The 25,682-nt window shown below is 30.0% G+C and overlaps 3 protein-coding genes across 3 annotated transcripts in view; 2 read left to right on the top strand and 1 right to left on the bottom strand.

The window, feature by feature from the left end:
- Positions 1 to 25,682, top strand: part of Map205 (Microtubule-associated protein 205) — a 395,519-nt gene that overhangs the window by 241,611 nt on the left and 128,226 nt on the right. The window lies entirely within an intron of this gene.
- yellow-e (L-dopachrome tautomerase yellow-e) overlaps positions 1 to 25,682 on the bottom strand; it is a 102,611-nt gene that overhangs the window by 49,190 nt on the left and 27,739 nt on the right. The gene's annotated exons all lie outside the window — the stretch shown is intronic.
- On the top strand, positions 14,822 to 19,328 carry Ir87a (Ionotropic receptor 87a). The gene is made up of 4 exons (XM_065498376.1): positions 14,822 to 15,751; positions 16,331 to 16,761; positions 18,166 to 18,688; positions 18,779 to 19,328. Exons 1-4 carry the CDS (start codon positions 14,822 to 14,824, stop codon positions 19,283 to 19,285), a joined length of 2,391 nt encoding a protein of 796 aa, XP_065354448.1. The 3' UTR covers positions 19,286 to 19,328.

A 25,682-nucleotide genomic window follows, 5' to 3' on the forward strand; every position in this document is an offset into this window, starting at 1 on the left:
TGGTTGGTGACTTGGTTTTATTTATTTGTTGTTTTACGTAACTATGGATAAAAAATATATATATTTTTTATTTTTAGATTTTTCTTTTTTATTATTAATTTATACCGTATATAAACAAAACTCAATTAGTTGTAGATTGACATTTTGATATTTTTATACCCTTCACCATGGGTGTTCTATATAAGTTTATCATTCATTGTGTTTGTAATTTCGTTAAAATTCATTTGATAGTCTATAAGTTGTAGAAAACTTTGGTGATACATGCTTAAATATTTTGTAAATAACACTGTGTGTAATGGAAATATAACCATATACGGACACCATTACGTGATAAAAGATCAACACAAAAAGACCCGTGTCTCCCAGTTTTGCCCAGTCATGCAACTTTTTTTATGGGCCCCCAAAGATTTGGGGCCTCGTTGTCATTTTTGCAAAAAAGTTATCATTTTCTCAGGCTCATATCTTGCAAACAGTTTTGCCCAGTCATGCAACTTTTTTTATGGGCCCCCAAAGATTTGGGACCTCGGTATCATTTTTGCAAAAAAGTTATAATTTTCTCAGGCACTTATCTTGCAAACAGTTCGGAATTTTGATTTACTCTCTGAGGCTAAGTTGTAGCCCTTGTCATAAAAAACAAAAATTGTGAACATAAAAAAATCAAAAAAACTTCATCTTCAAGATCAAAATCGCCAAAAACTTTAAAAAATTCGATTTTTTTACCTTTTTTCCCCTGTTCAGGTCCATAGGTAGCAAAGCGTTAAAAATTCAAGGAAACAATCATATACAAAAATGTACCAAAGATCTCAATAAACAACTTTCTAGAACATATGAACTTCCTAGGAATGATTCTTAACACCGTTTAGGTAGGTCAATATAAGTTAGTAAGGAAAAACTAAAGGAATTAAGTGTTTTGGACTATAAACTATTAAATTGCTATAAACTAAAGCATACTTTTAGGCAGCTATAAAAAAATATATTTCTAAATTTATTCCAAACTTTTTGAAGTATCACTATCACTATTTTCTGTTAAAAAGCGTGTTTTTATCGTTCAGTTTTTCAAAAACAAACTCACAAAAGTTCTATGCGTTCAAAGTTCTTTAAAATTCACCAAGTTTGTACTAACTGTCAACGAATTACAGCTCAATCTTTGACATTTTATCATTGACAGCCAATTTAAAAAATTCAAATTGTTTTAACTCTGTTTTAAATAGATTTTTTTTCGGTTTTTTAAATAATTTAATCTTAAACAAAGAATATTTCTATTGTGATTGACAATTTTCTGTTGGGGTGAACAAATACGGTTATTTCAATCGTAATTATTTTTTGTCAATTGAATTTCTGTTGCTAGAAAAGGGAAAATATGGGTAAATCAAATAATTCTATTGACAATAATTTTTTCAGTACAAAGAAAACTTTACGAAACTTCCCGGGAAAGTTCTAAAAAAATACTTTCTAGATTAGGAATCCTTGTTATCTTAAAATTGTACTTTTTGTATACAATTTAATATCGCTGGTGAAGGGCATTTAAGATTCGGACCAGCCAAATATTTAACTTTTACATGTTATATATTCGTAAATATACATATGTACGAGTATGTAATTGTATATCTATGTATATAATTTTGCTCAGAACTAAGTGACCATAACATGTTAAAATGTGTTTGGTTATAACCTTCACTGGTATTTAGTTGATTTATGCAATATTTGTCTTACAAACACTTTGTAGAACATGGTTCAGACTTGTTGTAATTAGAATTGACCACATAGGATTTGTTATTTTGAATTTTAAATCCTATATGAATGCCTACCTGGGGAAAACAAATGTTCTGACTTAAATCTTTCAACATGTGTAACAATTTTCTGGATTTAACAGAATAACTAATATATAGAGTGCGTTGACAATGTTATAAAAGTACATACTTCTATCTAATTATATTTGTTGATCTTAATCTTTGATAATATTGTTTGTAATTATTGTTGTACGGGGGTTGTGCGTGATAATTTTTTCGGGAAGCATTGGACGCTCCACAGTGGAATAAAATGAAAAAGAGCAATATTTCTGAAGAACGGAGTTTTAAAGTGGGATATTCTTGATACAAATTGAGATATTGATATCTCTTTTGTAAGACCAAAAATTAACTTATCTAAACAAAAAAAATAGTTCGGAATAAATGTGGATCAAATTATTCCTAATATATATTTGCATTCCTATTCAAAGTATGATACATATTTTAGTTCTAGAATCTCAATAAATATGTAATATGCAATAAAATCTTTATTTATTTATTTACAAAACTCAATAAAATCTTCAACGTTTTTTTTTAAATTTGTCATTCTGAATAACAAAGTGTAAAAACTCTCAAAAGGTCAAACGGGATTCTCCGTTGGAGCGAAAAACCCAAAATGGTATTTTTTACAATTTTGTCCATGGGGTCCAAATTTCCTTCTGGGCTAGGAAAATACTTTGGGGATAAATAGGGAACACATCAGAGTTTCCAAAACTGCTTTCCGTTTTCTGATCCCGGCTTTGGGATTTTAGAACATGTGACCCAAATATGAAATTTTGATAAAAAAAAATAGGTCAAATTCCGAAGGGCGTAGGGCGACATATTCGAAAAATAGGACATGTTTTTTTATACCAAAATGTTCTCCGTTAAGATACCTTACAGAAAAATATAAAATTGTTATATTTTCTTAAAGAAAGTTTATTTAAAAAAAAAACAAGTAAGAGTGCTATATTCGACTATGCCGAATCTTATATACCCTTCACCTTTGTTGTGGATGCATTATTATTTTTTATAATTAGTATATACATATGTATGTACATTGCCCACTTTCAGCATACAGCATCCTAAATTTATCAAGAACACAAAAAACAACAGCAACGCCAAACGAAAAAAAACACCAAAAGAAAAACAAAAACAAAATACACAAGGCAATGAAACCAACACACATCCAAACATACGTTTAATTGTATAAAAAACAACAACAACGCCAAAAGAAACAAAACAAAAGAAAAACAAGTAAGAGTGCTATATTCGGCTGTGCCGAATCTTATATACCCTTCACCAAATTATACTTCAAAATTTTAAATATTTTTAGGTAAACAAAATTTATTTTTTTTTTCCAGTTGTTTTTTGAATTTTTTGGAAAAAAAAAATTTTCGATTGTTATTTAAATTTTTTTTTTTTAAATTTAAAATTTTTTTTTTAAATTTTAAAAAAAATTTTTAAATTTAAAAAAATTTTTTTTCGTTTTTTAAATTTTTTAAAAAAAAAAAAAAATTCGGGTTCAAAATTTGTTCCCGATTTTGACCCATTGTAGGTCCAACTCACTATGGTCTTATATACGTCGTTGCAAATGTCTTTGAAATATCTATCATTAGATATCCATATTGTCTATATTAATGTCTTAGTAATCCAGATATAGGTAAAAAAATAGGTCAAAAATCGAGGTTGTCTTGGTTTTTTCCTCATATCTCAGCCATTTGTGGACCGATTTTGCTGATTTTAAATAGCAAAATTCTCGAAAGCATGTCTGACAGAATTATTGAAGATTTGGATCCCGAAGATATCTGGGGTCTTCAGAAAACTGATTTCAACAGACAGACAGACAGACAGACAGACAGACAGACGGACATGGCTTAATCGACTCCGCTATCTATAAGGATCCAGAATATATATACTTTATAGGGTCGGAAATGAAAAATGTAGAAATTACAAACGGAATGACAAACTTATATATACCCTTCTCACGAAGGTGAAGGGTATAACAAAATACGCAAAGCATGCACATCCAAACATACGTTTTGTTGCTTTTTTGTCACAAACAACAACGCTAAAAGAAACAAAACAAAACAAACAAAAAAAACAAAACAAAATACGCAAAGCATGCACATCCAAACATACGTTTTGTTGCTTTTTTGTCAAAGCATGCAATACATTGTGTTTTTTGATGAAATTTTCAGAGGTTGTCTCGGATTTTTGCTCATATCTCCGTTATTTATGGACGGATTTTGCTGATTTTAAATAGCAAAATTCTCGAAAGTATGTCTGACAGAATTGTTGAAGATTTGGATCCCGGAGATATCTGGGGCCTTCAGAAAATTGATTTCAACAGACAGACAGACAGACGGACATGGCTTAATCGACTCCGCTATCTATAAGGATCCAGAATATATATACTTTATAGGGTCGGAAATGAAAAATGTAGAAATTACAAACGGAATGACAAACTTATATATACCCTTCTCACGAAGGTGAAGGGTATAAAAAGAATTAAGTCACCTTTTCGCCCAAAAAGCAGCAAACATCTAAAATTGTTTGAATATTTAAATTGAAAATCGTTTATTTTTGCATCCGTAATTGATATTGCCCTGAAATCTTTTGTATTTTATTCGTAATTTAGTTGTCTAGAAAAAAGAGCTTTCCAAAAATATAAAAAGCTTTGAAATCGAATAGATTTATTTCCAAAAAATTTTGATTCTGCCTCACTGTGCTCTCTTGGCTCATATGTGAATTGATATCGTTCCAAATTCGATAACTCTGATAATTCATCCATCCGTCCATGGTGATTTGGCAAAACAAACTGAATAAATGACAGCCAAATCGACAGTGTAGCTTCATCAACATGGCCGCTATAAACTGTCAAAGTTCGGAAGACCCTTTATGAGTGATCACCATATTGGAAGACACTTCATAAGTGATCACAGATTATCGTCCTTTTTACATTTGGATCAATATTTTCCGCCTTATAGCCATGTTTATGTTGCAGTTAATTTTCATATGAAAAATCTATTTTGGGGTGAAAATATAAGTGAAACCCGATTATCGTAAATTTGCCAAAATTCTTAATTTTTCATTTGCAATTATGGGTTGAAGATATAAGTGATCACAAATAATCCTACTTTTTCTATTTGAACCACTTTTTACTAACATATAGCCACTTATTACGCCACCCTCGTAATATCATAAATAACTTACATATATCTATTCATTCATACAAGCGAAACAAGTGTACTTAACTTTGGCAGTTATCCTTATGTAACTAGTAAATTTAATATTAAAATATTTCAGATTCTAAGACAAATTTTGCCAAATCACAGCAAAAAAAAACAAAACCTGTTGCAGTCTGTCGACTTAGTACGACCAAAAGAAACCAATAAAGAAAAAACGCTTACAATAATAAAAAACCAGTAATTGTTCTTTGACCAACCGGCAACATACAATAACTGAATAATAATGAACAATGAATGCAACATTATTAACAAAATATTTATGTGTTGTTGATACATTTTTTTTCAAATTAATTTTTATTTAACTCATTTTTTTCCTCATGATTTTATAGTTACAAACTCCTGCAATGGTCATTGCTGCCTTATTGGATCAATTGCCCAAAAAAAACATACAATTTTGTTGGAATATTTTTTTATTGTAAACGTTTTGTTGGTTTCAATTTTATTTTTTTGTTTTAACTTTCAAAATAGATGTTTGAGCTTATTTACCATGTTTGTTTTTACATTTATTTATTTATTAGCTTAGTTTAAATGTTTGCGCCTATTAAAAGATAAATTATTTTTTTAAACTGATTAATCTATGGCAAATTCATAAAGAAAACTTAATGACTTCCAAAATGCAACTAATTTAAAAAAAAAATAATAATTTTTTTAACGCATTACAAAAAAAAATCAAGGTTGTATTTTTAAACAGCCATTGGAAAATAATCACGCATCTGTAAAAATCCAGTTTGTTTTGGTTTTAAGAAATACATCCGATTACAATTTCTAAAATAAGTAAACACAGACACCATAAATTTGAATATGAACGTTTCTTTGGAAGTTACCAACAGCATACAATTTCAATTTCTGGTCTTTCAATTTATTTTGACAGAAAAAAAATGTTCAAATTTTATTTTGAATGTCAGTTAAAATGGTTGGTGGTTTAGAAATGAAAAAAAAAAATATTAAATTGATGAAAGTTTGGGAGCAACAGGTTTATTTTTGATTTATATTTAACAGCTAATTAAAACAAGCCTGTAAATTAGTTATTGGTAAATAAAAAATGTATTCATTTTAGAAAATATTAATTTAGTTATCTGCTTAAAAATTAGAAATAAAGTATTTTGAAATATCATACATAACTTAAAGGGAAATTAGTACCTTTATCCTAATGATACTTTTTTAAATTCGTATTTAAAAAATAGTATTTTTTGAATTTTCTATTATAACAGCGGTTCTCATGTACCAATACTGTTATGTTGGACTAGAGTACGGAAATACTTATAGTTTTTATTCTCGATCACTTCATTTAATAGCGGCATTCTTCATAAAAATCATAAATATGATATTTTGAAATTAATTTTAAACAGATATGAGTTTTTCCTTTTAATTTGTTAGTGAAAAAATCCACTATCTATAACGATCCATATATATATCCATATATTTTGTTCTAAAAATATTAGTTTTGGGGAGGGAAATTTCTTTTTTCCTCTCTCCGTGGATCCGCGCCTGCCATTGGCAATCAAGGGGAAGTATATTAAAAACTACAAGTATTTCCAAACTCTATTTAAAATACTTAAAACAGAATTACTATATCAGAACCCCTGCATAACCCTGCGGATTTATTTAACAAATCGATTGATGACTTTAAGCTACTTTTATGTGTCAGTTAATTATACCCTTCACCATGAGTGGCAAGTCATTCCGTTTGTAATTTCTACATTTTTCATTTGCGACCCCACAAAGTATATATACTTATTCTGTCAATATAGCCATGTTGAAATCAACTTTTCGTAGCCCCCAAATAACTTAGATACATGATTCATACATCAATATATCTACGATAGACCCGGTTCAGTTGCTATTTAAAATCGATCCACAAATGGCTGTGATATAACGAAAAAACCAGGACAACCTCGATATTTCAAGGACCTTTGCAACGACGAATATAACGCCATAGTAAGTCGGACCTACAATGGATAAAAATCGGGATAAAATTGTTTAACACGAATTTTTTTCACTTTTTGAAAAAAGAAATTTTGGCTAAAAAATTTATTTTAAAAATATAATTTGGTGAAAGTTTTTATATGAAAAATCGATTTTGGGGGGATAATCATAGATTATCGTTCTTTACCCATTTCAACCTCTATTTACCGACTCATAGAAACTTAAATATTTCAGTTAATTTTCATAGTAAAAATCGATTTTTGATTGTAGATATAAGTGATTACAGATTATTGTCGTTTTTCTATTTAAACTACTATTTACAAACTTCTAGCCACGTTTATGTTTCAGTTAATTTTCATATGAAAATTAGATTTTAAGTTAAAAATATAAGTGTTCCATTTGGAGCACTAATACCCTCCCCTCTACCAGTGGGGAGGGTATTATGCGTTTGTGCAGATGTGTGTAACGCCCAAAAATATAAGTCTGACACCCACCTTAAAGTATACCGATCGACTTAGAATCACTTTGCTGGTTGGCTGGCTGTCTGTCCATGTAAACTTTGTGCATGTAAACTTTGTGGTCGCATTTTGAAGATATTTCTATAAAATTTTGTACATATAATTTTTTCGGCCCAAGGACGAAGTCTATTGAAACTGGCTGAAATCGGTCCATTATTTCACCTAGCCCCCATACAAATGTCCTCCCGAAATTGGACTTTATAAGTCATAAATGTTTAATTTATACATGTATCTACACAAAATTCGCTCCAAATAAGTTTTATATACACAAAATTCATGTCACCAAAGTTTGTTACGATCGGTCCATAATTAGTCATAGCTCCCATATAGACCCGCTTCCGAAAATCACCTTAACGTGCATAAATCGCTTAAAAATTTTGGTATACTCACAAAATTCAACATAGTAAACTTTCATATAGACCTAATTTCATGATGATCGGTTCATAATTGGTCATAGCCCCCATATAAGGCCCACTTCCGAAAATCACTCAAAAATATAAATTATTGGTCGGACTTGACCGACCATACTTTCTTACTTGTTTTTGATTGGAAAATATAAGTGATTTGATATTTACCGACATATTGTAATTTATAAATTTTCGTTAATTTTCATATGAAAATTCGATTTTTGGTTGAAAATATAAGTGATCACAGATTGTCATCCTTTTGGCATTTGAAATTCTAGTTTTCGACTTGTAGCCACTTTTATATGAAAAATCGATTTTTGGTTGCAAATAAAAAGTTATCACAGATGATCGTCCTTTTTCCATTTGGAACACTTTTTTTATAGACTAATATCCACATTCCTATTTCAGTTAATTTGCATATAAAAAATATAAGTGATCACAAATTGCCGTCCTTAATTTTCATATGAAATATCGCTTTTTGGTTGAAAATATAAGTGATCATAGATTACATTGTACGGACACCTCTACGTGATAAAAGACCAACAAAAAAAAGACACGTGTCTCCCAGTTTTGCCAAAAGTCATGCTCTTTTTTTATGGGCCCCCAAAGATTTGAGGCCTCGGTGTCATTTCTGCAAAAAAGTTATAATTTTCTCAGGCTCATATCTTGCAAACAGTTTGGAATTTTGATTTACTCTTTGAGGCAAAGTTGTAGCCCTTGTCATAAATAACAAAAATTGTGAACATATAAAATCGAAAAAACTTCATCTTGAAGATCAAAATCGCAAAAAACTTGACAAAATTTAGAAACAAATTTTTTTTTAAGCTGCCTAAAAGTATGCTTTAATTTATACTAATTTAATAGTTTATGGCCCAAAACACTTAATTCCTTTAGTTTTTTCTTACTAACTTATATTGACCTACCTAAACGGTATTAAGAATCATTCCTAGGAAGTTCATATGTTCTAGAAAGTTGTTTATCGAACTGTTTGCTACCTATGGACCTGAACAGGAGAAAAAAGGTAAAAAAAATCGAATTTTTTTAAAGGTTTTGTTCTTTATGGTCGGTGTTCATCGACTTATAACCGCTTTTATTTTTATTTACTTTTAATTTGTAAAAGAAAAATCGAATTTAGCTTGATAATATATTAATGATCACAGATTATCATCCTTTTTCCATTAGGAATACTTATCATTTTTATATAAAAAATCGATTGACGGTGATCACAGGATTGCCCTTTTCCCATATGGACCACTATCTAACACCGTTTAAGTTTCAGCTGGAACAAAATTCCTAAAATTTAGGCAGAAAAAACTTGTTTAATATGGATTTTTAGTAATCGCCATACCTTTTGCGTTTTTTTAAACTGCCCAACATAATGTAATTTCAGTTATTATCATTACAAATAAATCAGTTCTTACTGCTTTATCGTTAAATCTATAATATGAAAAAAGAAACCTATTAGCAAACTATTGCGTGTATTAAACTTCTAAATAACTAATGAACAAAAAAAATCAAGAACATAGTCAAACTACTTTTCAAGTTGTCAATAAGTAAAAGATAAATAATACAGGGTATAATTTGTCAATGAAAAGTAAAAAAAATAGAAAAACTTTAGTAAAAAATAAACCAATTTCGTTTTAGTAATAAACTTTCAATATATTTTACTTATGTAAACTACATTTTTAATTGTAGGACCCTTTATTTTTACTTTAGGAACATGTCTTGATTTTTTTACACGAAAATAAATTTGTTCCAAACCATTACATGAACAACAACATAAACCTAGATTTTGAGAAAAACAAATTAAATTAAGACATTTGACAGTTCAAGTGGATCTGGTTTGTTTGTTGTTCCTTTTTAAGTTTTAAAAGTTATTGCTGGTGAGAAACCAACTAAAAAGTCCATGTGGTACTTAATTTATTATTACATGTATGTATTTCGTTGTAAAAGTTAAATTTTAAATATAATAATTTAACGAGGGTCAAGCAATAAATATTGGTATTGGCATTGAGTATCTTGTTAATGAGAGCTAATTCTATGTTGCATTACTTTTTTTAACCCTTTCAAATCGGTTGATATTTTGAAATTTTGGTACCAACTAAGGGTTAATAGTTTTTATTAAGGGTGGTAACAATAGCAAAATTGTCAGATTTAAATAAAATCTATCATCGTATTAAATATTTAGTATAAAATAAAACGGTGCAAAAATATACATTGTACACTATGGAAATTCTCTATGAAAATACTTTATTTAACACCAAGTATCGAAATAATGACCAAACACATAAACCATACTAAGGAGTGCGGCATTTAAAAATGTAACATGTATGTATGTAATTGAATAAAATATGGCTATAATTAGAATTTAAAGTAAAACAATATATCATCTCAAGTAGTTAAATCATTAATATTTTTTTTTAATTTATTTAAAATAATCTCCATTATAAATAATCAAAAATTTCAGTGACTTTTCTGTTCGTTGGTATTAAAAGTTTATAGAGATTTGGAGACTATTGTGGTCACAATCTAGCTTATGACCATATTCCAAAAGTAATTTGAAGCATTATATTTTCTTTTTATACCCACCTAGGATTTCTACGCTGGAAAATTTTCACGGAAATTCCTGGCTATATTTTTTTTTAAATTTTCGGTAATTTATATATGTTTTCTATTCAGATTCGTTGTGATGACCAAATTTATTGCTTATAGAATGATTCCATTATATCCATAGATTTTTTTCCGTTCTAACCGTAGATAGCCAGTTGGCAAAGAAGCATTACCGAATTTTTAGCACTTAAGTACGATACTGGCAATATCGGTCCATGATTTCACCTAGCCGCCATACAAATGTCCCTCCGGAATACTGTTTGAGCGGTCAAAAATATATTGATTATGCGGCAATCCTGATAAAATTTTGCACAAGTTTTCTAAGTACTCTGAAATTATACTGTAAAATATGGCGAAAATCGGGCAAAATTTTTCCACTTTTTCTGGAAATCCTGCCATTAAAGATTTTATAGTTGCTTCGTTACCTTTTTGGACGAGGTGGTCCACTTACGTTTAAAATCGGTCATGTCCTGGGATACCTTTCTTGTGTTCTTTAATAATTTTTTTAAAAGAGCCCAATACTTTTCCACAGGCCGAAGTTCTGGACAGTTGGGTGGATTTGCCTCCCGTGGTACAAAATTAACATTATTGTTCGAATACCACTCAAGGGCCTTTTTCATAGTGGCATGATGCCAAATCGGGCCAGAAATATGAAAGGTAAAAGCCGTTTTTGTAGACACTACGTAATATATATTTCTGAGTTTATCATGCCTGATTTCACAAATGAATGGCTTCTTTTGCCACAACTTCTTAAAAAATTTTACCTACATTTTTTCTCTTGTTCTTTTGCTTGTAAGTTCTTTAACTGAGCACGAAAGTATCAGACCTTTTAACTTTACGAGCTGCTTTTCTGATAGAAGTGTTCGGTGCTCTTCAAAAGCGTTGTTCGACTTCTTTTGCCTTGCCAATATCTGTTATACCCTTTTTTCTGCTGATCCAGGTTTTTTTCAATGTTCAAATCTTCCTTATACTGTACCTCGTTTCTGTATTGTATGTGAAAAACTTTTCATTCGAAAAATTTATAAACTTCTTGTTAAACACAGGGCGAGTATTAGTAAATCGTTTACTGTGTCTGTACTTTTAATGTATTCAGTTTAAACATTACCTAAGTCATTCTGTTAAAAACTGAATGACTACTAGAATTTTTAAATTTTTTTCGATGCGAAAACTTCTCACAAGTTACAGAAACGGGGTACTGTTTAATTTTTTTTTTCTATTTTTTTGAAAGTCCATATTGGATTTTTTTTTTTAAAAGTTTTAATTATTTTTTTACGTACTTTTTCTTCGCTGTCCATTTCGACCGAAATAACAGTTGAAATTTTAGAACCTAAATATTCTATCTCATATGAGGAGCCGCAGAACAAAAGGTACTTTTTCGCATCTTATAAAAAATTGGTTTTTTGGTATTTTTATAATATTTGGGTTGAAATCTTCTAGAAACAATCAAGTCAGCAAAAATTTTTTAATTTTTTTACTAAGTAAATGGGTTCTAAAAAAATGTGCACTTATTAAAACGTACAATACTAGTATAAAACGAAATTTATTTAATCTCAATGTGTAATTTTTTTATATATTAGATCAGGATTAAAAACATTCATCTAAAATATTATCTTTAAAAAAAACTCATAAAAAACATAGTTTTTAATTTTGTTTTTAACAAAACGTACTTTTTTACTTATTTTTTAACAATTAAAATGGTTTTATATCAAACATCCTTAAAATTTAATGTGGTGGCTTATGGCAGTTAGATGTATCTATTGATAAGTAAGAAACTTGTTACCATTTCCAGGTTCATGCAGTTTTTTAAGGAGGCGAAATAAATAAAACTCATTTTCCCAAAAATTTTAAATGTGCGAAAAAGTACCTTTTGTTCTGCGGCTCCTCATACATATATCCCTTCTTAAGGAGAGGAAAAACCTACATTTATATATAATGTTACGTTTTTTACCTTTTAAAAAACGTGGTTTATTTCCTTTAAATTATCCGGATACTTTTGATTGCAAATAAAAGCTGTTTAGTAGTTTAAAATTTGTAACAACTCTTTATTTATTTATTCAAATAGTCACTCCGTACACGTTTATCAAATCGCAGAAATACACACACACTTTATAATGTACAAGTATACACTGGAAATTAGGGTATTCAATTAATCGGGTTCCTGGTTTAATCGGTTAATCGAGCAAATAATTAATCGGGGTTTAGATTTAATCGGTTAATAATCGGTTAATTTTAAATTATTCGATTAACCGAATAATTTGTATTTTAATTTTATATTGGAAGGAGAAACACGAATTTTGTGTACTTTTATAAGCATTTTGTTAATAAAAAAACAAAAACATAAAAACCAAACAAAACAAAACATAATTCAATAAAACAATAAATAGGGAATCTTCTGAAATAATCTTTTAAAAAAAGAAAATAATTTAAATGCTTTCCTTTTAAACGATTTTGTTTAACTTTTTAATAAAACTTGACTTGACAAAACTCTCTTACTGATTGTAGAAATCGAAAGTAATGCATGATAGACCATTGGAGTTCTTTTTGGATTTTTTTTAGATTTTGAATAATTTATTAGTTTCGTCTAGTTCTGATAAAAGACTCGTTTCAGTAATGTCGCCAGTTTTGACTATTACCATGTCGTCCTCGGACTCATTAGCACAAAGTCCATCATAGAAGCATTTTGTATAAAAAGGTCATTTCCAAATTCTTCAGTTTCAGTTTTCGTACAATACTACAAAAAACTATTGCTAGAAGGAAATGTTCACGAGTTAAGAAATAAAATTTGTGTGTTTTAAACTATACTTCTATATAAAGTGCAAAAAAAAGAAATTTCGGTTAATCGACACAAATTAATCGGTTTATTTGTTATTTGAAAATCATCAATTTTAAATTATTCGAACAGTTAACCGACCAAAATTAATCGGTTAACCGATTAACGGTTAATCGATTGAATACCCTACTGGCAATGCAGTTGATGTCATTACTTAACGATGCTGCAACTTAGACTCATTCACTACTGCAACCACACTCACTATTTATACACACTGCCATCTGCATATGTAGCCTTAGATTGTTCTTAACGGTCAAAACTCGTATATTCGAATTCTAGAGCTTTCGATGTTAATGTTAGCAGCTTAAACATTTAGTGTTGCCATATTTAAAAACAATGCTAATCAAACGCATGCTATCAACATTGTTGATAAGTATAAGCTTCTACTGATAAACATGTTTATAAACATGATGATTGTTGCAGGCAGTCGTTACAGACCGTTAAATTTAAATCGCCATTGCAAATTCGTAACAATATGTATATAGATTATAGACAGAAGAAATTATTATGAAAAATTTGTATTATCCTCTTTAATGCCGCACTCCTTAGTACAAGTTAACCGTTATAATAATTACCACTTACTCACCTCAAGACAAAAGTAACCAGAAAGACTAAAATAGTAATAATAAGACCTTAATGATTTTAGAACGTAAAAGTGATTGGCCGGCTGTTTTAGAAATGGTCATAACCATAAGTTATGGACCCCATAATAAATTAACCAATACTTTTTTTCCAAGCAATGAAATAAATACCTACATATGTATGTTGCAAAACTATATGCATTGTTTTCTAATTCTTTTGCAAAATATTCCATAAAATATGGAGTTTGACTCTGTGGTTCATTTGGATTGAATTGAGTTGGCTGGGATTGATTTGTATGTGTTGCTCGCCAGCTTGTTTACTCGCTTCAAGTAAACATTTAAAGGCAAACACCCCAAGGAGTGGTGTATTTACATGCACATGAATATAATTCGTTGTGTTTTTTTTTTGTTCTCTCTTACAAATTCGGTGGTAAATTCTTGTTAGGTTTTTGAAGAAATAAAGTTTCGGAAGTGCCACAAAATTTATATCGAAAATCTTTGTATAAGTTTGAGTACATTGTTATTTGAATTGGGGTCGTTTACATGCGAAGTCATAAGGTTTTGGTTTTGTTTTGCTTAGTTTTTTTTTTGTATTGTACTATTTAACTAAGAAATATAATGAAAGATCGAAATCAATTAGATTGTCTTTTAATAGGTTTCAGTAAACTGCAGCAAATACAAACAATGTAAACAAATGTACAGTAAGTAATAAAACTAAAGGCCTGGTAAAAGGTGTGCAAAGTCCTTAAGGTTATTTCTTGCAATTTTAGCACCCACTGTACATATCGTTAATTCAAATATGTATGTAGTCTGTAAATATAATTAAATTATATGCATGTAACATATATTTTTCGCCTTCGGCCGTAACATTAACAAATCTTTATTACAATTTCATTTGAAAAGCTAAACTCAGTTCGTGCACAGCTATAACTATGACACACCTCTGGCTGCTGTTATTTCTAAACACATGGCTTCAAAGTAAAGCTCAGGGTTTTGGCATTAATCTGATTAAAGTGCCAGACGATGATCGGGCACAAATTGTATGCACCGTCGCTCTGCTGGGCAAATATTTTCATTCCGGCGAAGCTCTCTCAGGCTCTGTGCTGCACATGAGCATTACCTCAGCCTCCATACATGTACAGGAATCTTTACTGCAATCTCTACATTCCGATCCCAATTATCATTGGACCATAGTGGTGAAAGACACGCATCGTGATAGTGATGTGGAAGTAAAGACCCAACCAGTTTTGCATGAAAAGCCCCAGTGTTATTTTTTCGTCATTGAAAATATGGAAGATGAAGATATGGATGAAATATTTGAAAGTTGGAAGGCCAATTTAAATTGGAATCCTTTGGCTCAGTTTGTGGTGTACTTTTCGGCGGTGGAGGAGACCGAAGAGGAAATGACAGATATAATGATAGAGATTTTATTGAATTTTATGAACAAGAAAATCTATAATGTGAATATTATTGGACAAAGTGAGGAGAGCAGTTTCTATTTCGGCAAATCGGTATTTCCCTATCATCCGGATAATAATTGTGGCAATCGGGTTATATCGATAGAGACCTTGGATATTTGTGACTATCAGGAAAGTGAAAGAGATGATGAAGAGGAGGAAGGGGAAGAAGATGAAGAAATTGAAACAGAAGCGGAAGAGGAAGAAGGAGAAGTTGAAGAGAAAAACACAGATAATCAAAACTCTTTTACATCTAATGAAAATAAAGAACAGGAGGCTGAAGAGGATAAAGCAAATGAAGAGGAGACAGAGGATGAAACCAAAACTGAAAATATTCCTAAATCTGATGAAGTTGAAGAAAATGCAGCAGATGAAGAACAGAAAGAGGAACATACCGAAACAGTGGTGGTAGAGGAAGGAGGAGAAGTGACAGAGGAAAATACAGATAATCAAAGCTCTTCTAAATCTAATGAAAATAATGAACGGGAAGTCGGAGAAGATAAAGCAAATGAAGAGGAGACAGAGGATGAATCCAAAACTGAAAACATTCCTAAATCTAATAAAGGTGAAGAAAATGAGACAGATGAAGAACATAACAAAGAGGAACATAACAAAATAGTAGCAGAAGAGGAAGAAGGAAAAGTGGAAGAAAAAAATACAGATTATCAAAGATCTTCAAAATCGAATGAAAATAAGGAACGGGAAGTCAAAGAAGATAAAGTAAATGAAGAGGAGACAGAGGATGAAAACATTCCTAAATCTAATGAAGCTGAAGAAAATGCAGCAGATGAACAACAGAAAGAAAAACATAACAAAACTGAAAAGAATTCCAAATCTAATGAAGAAGATGATCCAGAAAATAATGATAGCAAAGATATTCCCAACACCCAAACAACTACTGCAACTGATGTAGAATATGTTGATGATGCCGACGATAAGACTGGTCAATATAAAACTCTTGCCTACACCGACAATTCCACTCAGTCTGAATATCCCAAACTTTATATCGAAGAATTATATCGTGCTTTATTCTTGGATAAATTTCCCAAAGACTTAAGTGGTTGTCCCCTAGTAGCTGCTTATCGTCCCTGGGAACCCTACATATTTAACGAAGCTTTAGACAACAGTCTCTATACAACGTCAACAGATAGTGATGCGAATAATCATACCTCTTACAATAGCACCTACGGCGGAGAGGAGGAAATCGATGCAGATGATGAGGATAATGATGATTATGTGGTTTATAATGAACAGCAGGATGGAGAAGCGGAAGCACAGGGTGCTTCATCGGAAATTCGTCTTAATGGTATTGAGTATAAAATGATACAAACGATAGCGGAACGTTTGCATATTAGCATTGAAATGCAAGTGGAGAACACAAATCTATATCATCTTTTCCAGCAGCTGATAGATGGGTAAGTTGAGTTAACAAAAAGTAAGAGTGCCATATTCGGCTGTGACGAATCTTATATAGTTTTCTCAAAATTATAACTACTTTAAAAGTAAAAATTTAAAACAAAATTTGGAAAACAAAATTTAAATGAACATTTATGTGGAAAGCAAAAACAAAATTTATGTGGAAAGCAAAAAAAAAAACAATGAATTTTGGTGCGTTTGTTCTGTTCAGAATTTGTATATAAAACAAAAACAAATTTTTAAAATTTTTGAAATTTTGGTTTTGCTTTCCACATTAATATTACTTTGGTGACGTGATTTACAAAATTAGGGCCATAGGGTAACATAGAGACGAGACGGAATTGTCAAAAACCTAAGTCTGTTGTCAAAAACCTATCTCTTGCAACAACAAAATACATGCTAGTCAATGTATTTTGTTGTTGTATCAGAAATATTATTTGTTGTATTTTTGTTTGACAAATCATAGTGTCTCATCTCTATGTATAATTCTCTATGATTAGGGCCTTAATTTATTTTGTGAGTTTTAAGAGAAAAAAATTTTTTTTTGTGAAAAATAAATTCGGGTTAGAAAATATTTTTCCTGTTTTTGGCCCATTTTTAGCACCAACTTGCTATGCGTTATATACGTTGTTGCTAAGGTCTTTGAAATATCTAATATTAGATATCTATATTCTCTATATTAATGACTTAGTAATCCAGAGATAGATCAAAAATAGGTAAACAATATCGGGGTTATCCTGGTTTTTTCCTTATAACTCAGCCATTTGTTGGCCGATTTTCTCGTTTTTAAACGGCAATCGAGCCGGATCTATATCGGATAAAAATCAAAATTACTTACAGACAACCTCCCAAAGATTATGTTATTTTACTCTAAACTATTTTATGGGATCTTGGATCTGCATAAATTTTTAACTCCCCGAGACACCTTCAAACGACATCCCAAAGATCATGAAATGTTCACCCTAAAATATTTGTTAATTGAATCTTGATGTGCGCTAATGAAAAAAGAGCAGGAATCTCCAAAATTACTTTGAAATCTGGCGAGGAAATCAATTCTTTTCTCGATTTATTAATATTTTTTATTGATCACCTTTGCGATTTTCGGTGCATCCGATTTGTCCTAATTTTCAGGATTTGATTTTAAATATTTTACATTTAGATAACGAGGAACAATTTTGGACCTTGAGAGCATCGAAAAAACCATCCTATTGACAGTCACAAATTGCCAGACTGAAATGTCGTACATTATATTTAAACGTCCTCAAAATATGGATCTTTAATTTATCATATAAATCTCGGAGCTTTGTAAACAGAGCTTTACCCAATATATGATGAACATTGAAGAAAAAATGAAGAATCTCGATGTTCAAATATATATTTTCCTTATTCCTCTCCCTTTTTAGCGACATTGAAATGGTGGTGGGTGGCATCGATGAAGATCCCAGCATAAGTCAATTTGTGTCCAGCACCATACCCTATCATCAAGATGACTTGACGTGGTGTGTGGCCAAAGCCCAACACACCCACAATCTATTCAACTTTATGAATACATTTCAAATTGGAGCCTGGATATTGACACTACTCTTTATACTAGCAGCCTCATTGAGTATTTTAATGTCGCAGCAATGTCTTAAATTGCGTTTGGGTTTCCTCAAAAGCTACTTCAGCATCAATGTCTATGTAATGGGCATTATACTCAGTCAGGCCATAAACTTGAGGCCAATACCAACTAGCTTAAAGTTGTGTTTCGGTGCCACGTTTTTCATGGGCCTCATGTTTAGCAATATCTATCAGAGTTTTTTGGTCAGCACATTGACAACGCCCAAGTCATCGTATCAAATTAGCCATTTGAATGAGATTTATCAAAATCGTATGCACATCATGGGCAGTGTGGACAATGTAAGACATTTAAATAAGGAAGGAGAGGTAAGTGGATACTCGTACATGTGTGTAAATTTATCAATCCATTAAATCATTAAAAAATTGTATTTAATATTTTTTTATATTTTTTTGTAGATCTATCGTTATGTGCGCGAACAGTTTCAAATGTGCTACAACATTGAAGAGTGCTTGCAACGTGCCGCTAAAGACACAAAACTGGCTGTGGCCGTTTCGCGCCAACACTCCTTTTACAATCCACGTATACCGCGCGACAGTCTCTATTGCTTTGACCGCAACGAAAACATTTACGTGTATCTGGTGACAATGTTGATGCCAAAGAAATTTCATTTGTTGCACAAAATCAATCCGGTCATACAGCATATTATTGAATCAGGTCACATGCAAAAATGGGCACGAGATTTAGACATGCGCCGCAAGATTAGCGATGAAATACAACGTGCTCGCGAGGAACCGTTCAAGAGTCTGACACTGTCGCAAGTTGGTGGTAGTTTTGCATTCAATGGCCTGTTATTGCTGTTCGCCTCATGGATGTTTGCCATGGAACATGCGGTTTATTGGTGTGTAGTGAAACGTAGGACCAGATTAAAATTGGCTAAATATATGCATAGGAAATTGGTTTAAATTGAGTTTGAGAGGGAGAGAGAGTAGGATATGCATACAAGTATGCGCCGTGGGGAATAAATTGCTAAAAGTTTGTTAGCAAAAATATGTTTAGTTAAATTGTTGGTTTAACTATTAGCCATGTATGTATTTCCTTTGATTACTGATAAGATCTTATCAGTAATCAAAATAATAAGACCTGCTTAAATTGAAATTTTTTTTATTTATTTTAATACAAATTGCTTTAATTTTGCCTTGAAAAAGAACTGTATTTATTTCAATATAGTTTTGCCTTCTATTTTGTTGATTAATGCACATTCTTAATAAATCCCCAATGAATACATATGTCAATGTGTGTTTGTGGCTGTCGACATAATTGTGTTAATACAAATATATAAAATTAATTATAGATTTGATAAAATACAATATACATAAATATAAAAAAATGTAAGAGATTATGGTCGATTAAGTCCGACCCTACACTGAGTAAATTAACAGCAGCATTTTTCTTTTAAACTTTCAATAAATTTATTTTCGTGAGTGATTTTCGGAAGTGAGTCTTATGTGGCAGCTATGTCTATTTATGGGCCGATCGCCATGAAATTAGGTCACGTGATTTCATTCTATATCAAACTTATTTGTGTTTCTGGATGCCATCATTTTTAAGAGTTTTATGCTCATTGAAGTAATTGTCGGAAGTGGGTTTCATATGGGAACTATGGCAGGAGCGGATTCAAAGGGGGTGAAATAGGAACTACCCCCCAAAAAAAAACCGAAAATTTTCCATATAAAAATTAAAAAAAAGAAAAATGTAGAACAAATTTTAATTTTTCCCCCCAAATCGTTGACCTGGATCCGCGCCTGAGCTATGGTCAGTTATGAATAGATCCGCACAAAATTTGTTGGTGTGATTTACTTGTATACTAAACTTATTTGTGGAAAACTTTGGGTGGATATCTATAGAATTTATAACCGATAGAGTTCGGGATTTACGAAAATGACGAATTTTGTGCCAACAAAGGGTCATATGCGGGAAGTTTTGCTTTACTTTTTTATTTTAAAAAAAGTCCATGAATATTATTGTAAATCTCAACAAGAGTATGCAAAATCATTGGGAGATACAAAAGCAGGAATTTCAAAACGTTTGCGAGCAGCAGGATTCATCGAAAAGTAGGGAAATTGAAGCCGAAAGACCTTGAAAGACGACTTTGCATATCCGAATTGTTGCTTTAACGCTATAAATGAAAATCATTTTTGCACCGAATCATTACTTGCGATAAAAAATGGATGCACTACGATAACCCGAAGCGTAAGAGATCGAATGTAAAGCCCGTTCAACCAGCCGAATCGACACCAATGCCAAATATTCATGACACTAAGGTAATGCTCTGTATTTGGTTGGACAAATAGGGTCCTATCTGTTATGAGCTGCTGAAATCTAGTCAGACCATAACAGGGAACCTGTACTGAAACCAACTGATTCATTTGAAGCTAACATTGACCGAAAAACGCCCAGATATGAAATCTTAATATTCCATCATGACAACGCTAGGTCACAAGCAGCTATACCTGTTAAAAACTATTTTTAAAGAAGTTCGATGGAAGATAAAAATTTTTCAAATTGAAATTAAATTTTTATTTATGAATATTTTTGAATGAAATTTTACAGTTATATAGATTTTGCTATTGAAAATACAAATATAAGAACAAATTTTGAAATTTGTTATTAGAAATCCCGCAATTTCCAAAAAAGTTTTAAAAAATCCCAAAAAAAAATTTCAAAAAGTATAAATTGCTTGCTTATACATTTCTTAGACATTTTTTAGATAACTTAAAATGCAAAAAAAGTACTTTTTTCCAAAAATGCACTATCGAAAAATAGCTTCGTGAGAAGGTAATTTTCTGAAGACCTCAGATATCTTCGGGATCCAAATCTGCAATAATTCTGTCAGATATGCTTTTGGAAGTTTCCTATTTAAAATCAGCAAAATTGGCTGGATATGAAGAAAAAACCAGGACAACCTCGATTTTTGACCTATTTTTAACCTATATCTGGATTACTAAGTCATTGATATAGACAATATGGATATCTAATGATAGATATTTCAAAGACCTTTGCAACGATGTATAAGGTTATAGTAATTTGGACCTAGAATGGGTCAAAATCTAAAAAAAATATTTTTTAACCCGAATTTTTTTTTAACAAAAATATTTTTTTGTAATAAATTTTTTTTTAAAAAAACTAAATTAAATTTTCAAAAACAATTTAAAATTTTTTTTAAATTTTGAAAAACAATTTTTAAATTTTTATTTTTAAAGTTTAATTTGGTGAAGGGTATATAAGATTCGGAACAGCCGAATATAGCTCTCTTACTTGTTTTATTCTATATATGTAAGTAATTTTTTTTAAATCAGATCGTTTTAAAAATTCAACATACCCTAGGTGTCACACTTAGGTGACCCCTGGCCACGCCCCTGGTGGGCTCACTTCCCCATGTCAAATTTCATTCAAATTCCTCTTTTTTCTATACCACTGTGCAACGGTAGCTGTATCGTAAATAAGTATACATTATTTTGATCAGGTAAGTATGCAGCACTTAGTTTACGAAAGAAAACAAATCAATCAGCTGATTCGTGACGTTTCTGCTACATTTGTCGAAAATAGAAATAAAAACTATTGTTTGGAAGAACTATGTACAGTCAGAGACTGAAGTTTAAATACAAATCTCAAATATAGATTGTTTAAAGAAAAGTAAACGTTTAAGGAAAACTTAAAGTATACTGTTTTATTTAGTTTCATAAATAACAAAAAATATAGACTTTACAAACATAACTTTAATTCTTAAAAATACGATAAAATTCACTCGACAAAAGTTTAAATATGTTTGAGGTGTATTTAAACTTTAGTCTCTGACTGTATATACGAGTATCATTAGCAAATACTCGATTTTTGGTTTTAGCTTAATATGTATTAAATCACTAAAATCCGTATCTAAAAATACAGAAAATCAAAAACCCACTTTAGCTGTTAATATTTCTTCGATTTTTAGGAATCAAAATTTATTTCAGCCACAATGATTTTAACACTCTAACTCCCATTAACAATAAATGTGAGGTTAGCAATAACCTCCTAGTTAAAGTAAAATTTAACTAGGTGCATACATTTTATTTTGGTTTAATTTTTTAAATGAGAATTTTCTAAACTGTATACAGTTTTCTCAAAACTATTTAGTTCATGGAGAAATTTTGTTTTGGCACTTATTTAAAATTTTCTAAAGCAACAAGAGATCTACCTACATCAGCAAATCATTTCAATTATTTATTTATATCACGTATCTAATCATAATTTCACAGCAAACTGTTAGTTTCTTCCATAATTCTTATTGACGTAACCAAAGAATGGAAATAGAATTGTTATTGAATGAAGATTTATAACCAAAAAAACTATGAAAATTTTGTTAACAAAAGATTTAACAATTTTTACGAGGTTTACTTTCGAATTTGTTACGAAAGGAAATACTTTAAAATTGCAGCGGATTTATTATACAAATTTGAATATTTTTATTTTAACTGATTAACAAAGTAAACCTCCAGGTGATCGCGTCAATCGATCTGTTCTAGACAATTTTTCTTCCTTTTTTGTATAAATTTTCATTTTTTTTCTTAAGTTTTCAAAATATTTAAGGAATATTCTTAGGTATTCTTTTTTATTTCACACCGCGTTATAGTTTTTCTGTACAGCTTCCAGGGCAAAAAAAAATAAATAAATTTTATTAAAATTCATTTTAGGCCTGGTATTGTTATCAAATACAAATGTTTACATTAAATGGTTTCTATTTTCAAAATTAATTATTTGTTTAAACAATTTCCAAAATTTACGAGAAAAATAAAATTAACAAACGATGAAGAAAAAAGAATTAGACCAACGTGTAGGCGAGAGAACAAGCGTTTAAATGAAAATCTTGAGCAAAAAAGAATTTTTTTTAAAAAAAATTCAAAAGGAATCATTATGAGTAGCTAGCAGTATGTGTGTTTTTTAATTATGCGAATGTAGATAGATAGATTTTTTAGAAATAACACACCCACACTAAGATAAGAATAGCTACAAAAATAATACTAATACATACAACTAAATCAAAAACATTATTAAAATTTTACTAGAAAATCATCCAAAAAGAATAAACAATCTCACGAATACACAAAGAATGGCGCAAAAGATTGAATAATTCCAAAAATAAAGCAAAAAAAAAAAGTATAAATGAATCTAAAAACAATTTCAACAAAATCAAAAATTCACACACAATATATTTTTGTTTATTTCTAAAAAGAAAATTCAAATTTAGCATTATGTTTGTGTAAAAGTGTTTGAGTGTAAATGTAGCTACAGCATCATCAATTTTTATTTACAAAATTTTATCATGAGCGAATTTCTTAATAGACCTGCGCGCCATACTCTTGATAATTTAATAATTTTGTGGAGATTCCATTAAGATTTTGGCCGCCAAATTGCTCCGCTCCCACTAAATGGATATGATGATGCACATTCCCATACATATTTAAAACTACATACAAATTCAATATTTTTTATACATATAGATAGATATTTGTACATATATTTCTATGTAGTACCTATAAATGTACATTTACTTTGTAGATCTTAGATACTTTTGCTAAAAATATTGCTACACATTTGTTAATATAGTAGTACATAGATATAATTGTATATATATATTTCCAAGTACATATTATTTGTTTTATTTAAATTTAGGTACATAGTTCGTGTTATACATATTCCATAATTTACTTATATACTGTATTTATATTTGTATCTACATACATACATATGTATGTGTATCTAAAAAACCAATAAATTTTATTTTTTTGTTGTTGTGTAAATTATAAACACAACTGAATACAAATAATTTAAAATTTGTTTTCTAATTACACTGCAATTTTCACCTTTTCTTTTATTAGATATACACATAAATAAATATTGGAAAATTTTCTTAAATAAACATTTTTAAGTACATCTAATTGAATATTTTTTTTATTATTCTGATACATATATTTTATTATTTCTAGTTTTTCTCTATTTTGTTGTAACGAACTCAAATATCTAAAATAAAATAAATCTATAAATATGTATTATAGTTAAATTTGACAACCGTTAGATTAGCTGTCAAATGAAAAATAGTTTACTAATAAACTACATATTGCTTTATAAATAGACAACCATTAAATTCAATTACATACATGCATACATACATACATATTTCAAATTTGTTACTGATGTCAGCATGATATCAATATTTTAAACATTTAGTTGACAAAAAGTTGGATTTAAACCAGTTTGCATTTTTTTTTTTTCATAATTTATCAAAAGTTTATGTTTTAAAAAACCAATTTAATGAAAGAATAATTAATGTGGTGGCATCTATAAAACCAAACAAATAATATGCAGGAACACTCCTCACATTCCATAAAACATAAGAAGAGGGAGAATCCATATCAAAATGGACAGAAAACTGCTATTTTAGGATTTGAAATGTTCGATTATAATTAAATTTATCACACATATTTTGATTCAAAAGGTTTCCTCTAGTCAATGTCTTTTTCATCGGGAACCCATTCCAGTTCAAACATATCGCGATTTGAAAATTTCAATTTATATGGTAAAACAAAGGTGCTTAAATTTTTATAGGGAGAATACATATCAAAACGGACAGAAAACTGTTATTTTTTGATTTGACATCTTCGATTTTAATATATTTTACCACACACATTACGGTTCCAAAGGGTTCCTCAAATCTATGACTATTTTATCGGATATAAATCGAAATATCGCGATTTGAAAATTGAAAAATTTATTAAAATTGTCTAAAATTATATACACATAATTGCCCATAACTTTGAAGCTACTCAAAGTCCAACATAATTTTTGATTCCGTTTTAAAGGCAAAGATATTGTCCTTAAAATGGTGTGAATAAAATTGTTTACTTCCAAAAGGTTAAAGGTCAATTTTCAGAGTATATATTTCAATGTAAAAAATATCAAAGATCGCGGTGTTAAAAATTCAAAAAGAAGATGATATGAGTTCACCTAAACTCTATACTATATTCGTGAAAAAATTTCGATGGAGACTCGATTAGTTCAGGAGTTATGTATAAAGATAAACGTTATTAAAAATACGTTTTTTCATATAAATTCATATATTAAAAATTAACAAATTTTTCAAATCGTGATATTTTTACATCGGAATGAGTTTCCATTGAAAAAGTCACTGATATGAGAAACATATTGGATATATTCAGCCCAATAATGAATAAAAAATTCCGCGGGAATTTGTTCCCCGGGAATTTTTTTTGCCATTGAATTTACCACATACATAATCAGCCCAATTATGAATAAAAGCTCCCA

Source organism: Calliphora vicina, chromosome 1 (assembly GCF_958450345.1).
Source record: "Calliphora vicina chromosome 1, idCalVici1.1, whole genome shotgun sequence".
Taxonomy (NCBI): Eukaryota; Metazoa; Arthropoda; class Insecta; order Diptera; family Calliphoridae; genus Calliphora; species Calliphora vicina.